General features: G+C 33.0%; 1 protein-coding gene across 1 annotated transcript; it reads right to left on the reverse strand.

Moving 5' to 3' along the window:
- Window positions 1–2,605: 2,605 nt before the first annotated feature.
- LOC107733361 (uncharacterized) lies at window positions 2,606–6,252 on the reverse strand. The gene is made up of 9 exons (XM_016544960.1): window positions 5,972–6,252; window positions 5,820–5,842; window positions 5,568–5,738; window positions 5,432–5,468; window positions 5,245–5,288; window positions 4,361–4,394; window positions 3,730–3,954; window positions 3,302–3,489; window positions 2,606–3,161 (listed from the first exon to the last, which is right to left on the reverse strand). Exons 3-9 carry the CDS (start codon window positions 5,706–5,708, stop codon window positions 3,147–3,149), a joined length of 684 nt encoding a protein of 227 aa, XP_016400446.1. The 5' UTR covers window positions 5,709–5,738; window positions 5,820–5,842; window positions 5,972–6,252; the 3' UTR covers window positions 2,606–3,146.
- Window positions 6,253–7,389: the final 1,137 nt, after the last annotated feature.

Raw genomic sequence — 7,389 nt, forward strand, 5'->3', positions numbered from 1 at the left:
AGTTTACCAACTCTCCCCCTCCCAAAGCATTAAATAACAATTTGGACTAATTTTACTTAACTTTTTGACTCTTCTACATATCCAACATTTGTTTCAGAGTGACCTTGACTATGGTCTGCCTGCAAAAAGCACAATTTCTCCCTGAACAACAATCTGGAGTATTAGAAAAGAGCATGATCCATGCATTTCTTAAAGCTGCCACATGAGTTCAGTGTTGCAATGGCTAAAATAATGTTTGTTGAACCCTTCGATTTACCTTTTTTTAAACACACATATTTGTCTGTGTTTTTTTTTCTTCTCAGACCATGTGGTCAGGTTTTGCTTTGCTAAGCCTTGCTTTGTTTCTCTCCAGCTTGACCTCACCAGTAAGTATTTACATTTCAATTCATTGCTGAAAGAATGGAGAAAAAAGCCCTCAAATGTATGGAGTGTGTGGGTTGCCCTCCTTTATTTGAAGTCAGTTGTTTCACACATGAAATAAAAAAAACACTATTAAGTTGCATGAAAGAGAATATAGAGGTGATTTCTATGCAACAACTGTGCATGTTTATCAAAAGGGTTTCAATCTTCAGCAAAGCACTGAGTTTGGATGATGATGATGATGATGATGATGATTTTGGTTTGGAGTTTGCTTTTGCAGGTTTGCTTAAATTGTTTCTTCATCTATAAAAATAGTTTGAACATATTTGATTATACACTAATGAATATTTTACAGTCCACTTTTAAAGGTAACCTTTATATTTAAACTATAATTAACGGAGGATTTTTGGTATTCTATAGACGTCTAAAGGTTTGTGTTCACTTAAAAGGCAATTCTGAAGTACGTTGGGGCTATTTTTTATCGTTAATAAAGGTTTTGAGACACTAGATGGCGCCACCTACCTAAAGAGATTTTAATGCTCAGACTTAAAAAGTGCACTGCATTGTTCGTGATTTGCCACAGTTTTTGTGTTATTTTCAGAAGACAGTCTGCATTCTTTTAGTTTTCTCTTTTATTATAAATTTACCATATGCATCTAAGCAAGCATCTACAAAAGCTGTATAGTTTCTGTATAGTTACTGGGTGTTGGGGAAACTAAAACAAGCCCTATAGATGGAGAGTGTGGGTTGCCATCCTGTATTTGAAGTTACTTCTTCCACACATGAAATTAAAGAAAACATTATTAAGTTGCATTGAAGAAAATATTGAGGTGGTTTCTATGCATTTAATAGCTAATAATCATTTATTAAACAAATGAATCACATTTGTCTCTGTTTAATACAGAACACAAAGCACTATTGACCCTTGTCTTGTCATGGTCTTCCCAGATGGAATCCAGCTTGAAACAGGTCTGTTGAATAATTTGTCTGCTTCAAGTAAGAAAGACTTTTAAGGTGCATTACTGAGCATGAGGACATACAGCAGAGAAAACAGAAATCATACATAAGCATCAAATTTTTCACATTAAAGCAGAAAAAGTTAATTTTTTTTCTTGACAGAAATTAAATAATATAGACTATTTAATGACAAAAAGTGGCTTTAACCTACTTGACATGGACATATTTTGACACCCCTTTTCCTCCCCTGTAGAGAATCATCACAATGAGCACATGATGAGTGATGTTTTTCAAATGATTTTAAAGCATTTTTCATGTTTTGGAGCATCTTGTCAAAAACAGTAAACAAATTTGCTGCGATTTGCCTTTTACACCAGGAACCTGCTGCATATATTTTCATTTTCACTTTAGCAACAGTAAATGACTCTGTGGCGGAACAAGATTTTTATACATGGGCTGGCCAGTACGGGTGCTATAGTTCAGGGATGCAGGAATAGACCATGAAGAAAATCAATGTGTAATCCTATTATCGCATCAAAAAAGCATGAATTAATCATATGATTACTGACAAAGCCGAGCGAGGTATAAGTGATTTACGTAGGCTATTAGTTCAGTGTGGCAGATGTTTTCCAGTTTTACTCATTAATAATGAGTAAAACTAGTTGTAATTTGTGTTTGTTCATATTTGATGACTGACTGTTCTCTTGTCAATTATAATGTTTGAATATTAGGCCTATTAGTTAGGCTAGTAGTTTTTACTGTGTCATTAAAGAAGTACTTGAAGTGTCATGCTTCTGAAGTGAACCATCAGCTTCAGTGCAGAGCAGGTAGACTGCAGGGCCTGTAGAGCAGTTGTGTGTTTGTGTAGGGTGCCACAAATTGTTGAAGATTTTGAAAGGGTGCCATGACTGGAATATGTTGGGAAATGCTGCTTTAAATGACCTATTCAAAAAGTCATCAGTTACAACTTCCTTTTGAAATAAACCAATGATTCAATGACTCATTCTTTAAGACAGTGACTTGCCGCCACCTACTGGTGGTCTTAGTTTCATATGTTATGTAATAATATATTATGTATGTATGATGCACTTTTTTTTAGGTCTGTATTACTGATTATTAACATAAACCTTATTTAATAAAAAATATTTTCCACAGTTAAACACAAGACACAAACACACTTTACAGTTTAACACCAAATTTACTCTGATTTGTAATTATAAGTATTTTTCTTATTACAGGCAAAGATTAGAGTAAAGGCACAGTAGCAGGCAGAATCTATCAGTACATCATGCAGATTAAATACAGTATAGCTACTTAACACCAACACAGAAACAATTCACTGAAAATCTCTTAATTAAATACACAGAATTTAACTAGTTATATTTGCCTCTGCATTAATGTAAGGAATTAGAAGAACTGAACGTTAGTTTGTTATCATACATGGACTTTGCTATGCAGCAAGAAGAGATTTACTCCTTTGCACACTCATTGTCAGGTCATTTATTTGCATTCATTAGTAGCCAATAGGACTTTTGAACTATTCAGTATTATGGTTTGCACAGTAAATGCCTGTCAACATGCTAGGCTTCTGTAAATACAATTCATGCACATGCTATGAGTCAATAAAACAAAGACAGTGACTTGTCTGAGACAAATGACATCTGTTTTTAGTTCACTGTGGCTGGAATAAACTGGATAATAATTAGACACAAGCTAAAGCGGATCTCAACAGTGAAGAGTTGAGGTATGTAGTTGTCAGAGTCACAGGATCTTTCTGAATGGTTGATGAGGTGATTTATCGATCCTCGGTGTCATTCTGCTACCCGTCCTTAGTGGTCTCTAAACTATACAAAACACAGAATTTATTGTTACTGTGATATACATTCAGTTATTACCTTTGAATCACCTCCTGCTTGAAGTCTGCAATAACTAATATTATATTATAATATTAAGAAACTTCTTAACTAATATTAAGAAGTATTACTTTATTTTTTATCCAGTCTGCAACTGCAGAAATTGCTTCCTGATTTTTTTTGCAGTCAGGCAGTCCTTCACCATCACAGAAAATACAGTCCACCACTAAAACATCCTGGCTTTTCACACATCCACTGCTGTTTGGCACAGAGTCTGAATCCAATGTCTTATGGAGAAAAATGACAACAGCAGGCTTATCTGAAGACAAAAAGAGAGAAAATTATTGTCAATAGACCTATATTATAATGTTGAGAAAAATCATGCGCAATGAAGAAAAGCTGAAGAAGCTCATTTTAAAAGAAAGCAGATAATTTACCAAACTAATATCAACCTGATCAGTACTAAAGCTAATGAACACATTTATTCAAGATGAGAGTGAATAATAAAAATATTTATGGCGTCTTTGTTTTTCCAATTTTTAATTTTCTAAAATCTCACCTGGTCTCTTTTGGTACTCTTGTAATGTTGCATTGATGTCAGATGGTGAACAAACAGGACAGAAGTGCAGAATGATTTCACTGTCCTGCACTCTAGGAACATTCCTCAGCTGCACCCGTTTGTCTAAAGCTCCTGTAAAGTCCTCATCACACTTGCATGTGTCTTTAGTCACATGGATAAAACAATTAACTGGACGGGAGGAACTGCATGTTATCTCTTGCACATCTGGAAAAAAAAAACCTTTATAAAACCAGACCGTGATATAAAGTCACATGAAGTACATTTTTAACTCATGTTAAAGAAACACACATTGACTGAATATAGGGTTTATGGAATAACATATTCTAAAAATAGCTGAAAAAATAAGCGAAAAATGTTCCTCATGTAACATCTAAATTAACTGATTTTATTATTTTTTTTCTGAGAGTATATAACTCACTATATTAGGTTACAATAGTAATTTTTAAGGGTCCAGATTCCAAAAAGAAAATTCCATTTCTAAGACATTAATTTGTAGTATTTTTGGATAACATATTTATTTATTTGAGATGTGATATATTGATTTAAAATTTTGTTTTGATTAAAGTCATAATTATATCATATGTAACCAAAGACAGTAATTTTAACCTACTAGATTTCTGTTTTGGAGGTCCCACTGCCCATGCCTGTCCAGAAAAACGGCATTAATAAATATGAATGGTCGTTTTCAGTGTCATAGTTTTTAACTATAATATATATATATATATATATACACACACATTTTCAACCAAAGGAGCACAACTACAGTGCAATAATCTATAATAATCCACTTCATGTCTACTCATATGTTCATATGTTTTGTGTAATCTGAAACACTGGCTATCAAAGTCTGTACGATATGTTAATTGCACCCCAACAAAATAACAGGTAATTTCTGCATTAGCCAGTATTTTTGCTCTTCTTCTGTGTTGGAGAGAAAAATTCCTGGATATACTGAAACATTATATTAGCTTTGTTCAGAACTATTGGACCTGACAGCTCTTAAGCACTTAAGTTCTACTTAATGATAAAGCTGTTTAAAGAAACAGGTGTTACTCAACCATAAAATAAAATATGAAAGTTGTAGAAAAAAAAAAGAAAACTTATTACATCAGTTCTTCATGCCAAACTATAGGACATCAGAAAGCTGCTGTTTATTCTGAAATACATGTTCTGTTGCACTGTAGTGTTTTTATAGACAGTCAATTTCAGAAAAGTGTTTGTTCTTACCGGTGTGAAAAATGTCAATATAAAGCTGTTTAAAGAAACAGGTGTTACTCAACCATAAAATAAAATATGAAAGTTGTAGAAAAAAATTGAAATTGAACAGTGTATTTTACAAAAATCTTAATATCTTAATACATGTAAACTTATTACATCAGTTCTTCATGCCAAACTATAGGACATCAGAAAGCTGCCGTTTATTCTGAAATACATGTTCTGTTGCACTGTAGTGTTTTTATAGACAGTCAATTTCAGAAAAGTGTTTGTTCTTACCGGTGTGAAAAATGTCAATACATCTGTGAAGATAGATGATTTGTCTGTTTCAAATAAGGGACAGTTTAAAAAAATTAAAGTGTGTTACTGAGAATTAGGACATGCAAATGAAAAAACAAAACATAAATAAGCCTAAATAATAAGAATTAATAATACTTTATTTAATAATAAAGTGACTTTAACCTACGTTGACATGGTGATATCGTGATGCCTATTTTTGCCCCCTGCAGAAAAATTGCAATATGAGCTTAATTAGTAATATGTAATGTGTTCAAAACATTTAAGAGCAGTGTTCATATTTTATGGAGCATCTTGTTACATACCTGTTGTAGTAACCAGTTCACAGTTTTGTCAGCTGCATCTGAATTCTTCGGACACTCCAATAATCCTGTATCCTCATTGAACAGACAGTCCACTGTGAGTATGTCTGTCCTCTTGACATATCTACTGCTGTCTGGGACCATTTTCTCTGGGTCAAACGTGTGATGAAGCACCACTAGAACACCCAACTTAGCTTCTGTTCAGGAAATTTAGACAAAACAAATTTGTCTAATGTCCTCAGTGTGATGAAGCACCACTAGAACAGTTAGCTTAGAATCTGTTTAAGGACATAGACAAATTAAAGATAATTTAATCTGAAATGCTTATATACGTATCACTTTGAGGCAGTGTATTCTGAGAATTAATAACTTTATTTAAAATAGTGTGACGATGATAATCAAACAACCTGTAGAGTAATCAACCTTGTTCAGTGCTGCTTCAATATCAGTTCCAGCTCGAGAAACAATAGGACAGAAAACTAGAATAATGTCACTCTCGTCCACTGTACGACCTTCCTTCAGATTCTCAATACGGTTTCTCAAAATGTCGAAAAATTCCTTCTGACAGTTTTTTATCTTTCCAGCCAAAATGGAGAACACTTTGACCTTTTCTGGAAAATGAATTGGGATTGAATAAGAAAAACAGGGAAACGTACAAATATGATCAGACCAAAATGAATGCAAAATAATAATACACTTTTAAAAATGAATTTCATATTCTAGGATGTGTCCAAGATAAGATATTCCATTCTACAATAACTCTTGACAAAAATAAAAAAAAATGTAATATGTGTGACTAGACAAGCAATTATTGTGAGAGATCCCTCAAAAGATACAAACTTACTTGTACTAGTTTCGTTGTTTCCCATTTTCTGCCTCTGTATATTTTACAGACACACAACTTATAGTGTATTCTGTATTGAATAAATCAAGTTCTCTGTGTTTAAAATTCATGTACTTTAAGCATTCTAACAGAACTCACCTGCCAATAAAGCAGAATTTGCCATTTTTATTCTCTCCTTATCAGTCCATGTTTTGTCGATCTGTTGAGAAGAACATTGAGAACACTGAGAGAAGAATATTGTCCATCAACCTTTCATGAAATTCCTGAAATATCCTATAAAAGAAATACTCAGGCAGTTCAGAAACAATGGACAATCAAGAGAGTTTCACCATTTGATTATAAATTCAATATTGTTATAATCATTTACTAAACTCTTTTATTATGCTTAAAACCTGTTAAGAGTGTCAGAACAAATATACATAAATGTCCCTATTGTACCCAGCTTTTGTATCCAGTTATATAAAATGAGTCCGTTCAAATATGTTTATATTGTATATAGAGGAGCAAGTGTTGAATATAGTAAGAAAAAACTTGTGCTAAAATGAGTGGTACAATGGCTTGTCCCTTTAAGGGTACTGCCCATGTGACGTCGTTGCACCTTATGTACCCATAAAATGTTCACTGTAGTATCTTAGGGTACATTATACTACTCTACTAATATGCACCTATGGCTAGATAAGGTAGAAAGTAGACGGAATTGGACAGCAACAATGTTCTACCTACAGATAAAGTGCTTTCTTTTATATATAAAATGCAAATGATTTTTTTGAAATGACAAATAGAAACTTAATGGTAACTTAAATGGCTACTTAAACCTTATTGGATCATAGAGACCTACAAAATATACTTTCAGTTATTTAGTGTTGGGGGTAACGCATTACAAGTAACGTGAGTTACGTAATCGGATAACTTTTTTTAATTAACTAGTAAAGTAACGCATTACTTTTATAATTTAAAAGGAAATATCTTAGTTACTTTTTC

This window comes from Sinocyclocheilus rhinocerous, unplaced genomic scaffold (genome assembly GCF_001515625.1).
Source record: "Sinocyclocheilus rhinocerous isolate Xijiao unplaced genomic scaffold, SAMN03320098_v1.1 scaffold3750, whole genome shotgun sequence".
Classification (NCBI taxonomy): domain Eukaryota; kingdom Metazoa; phylum Chordata; class Actinopteri; order Cypriniformes; family Cyprinidae; genus Sinocyclocheilus; species Sinocyclocheilus rhinocerous.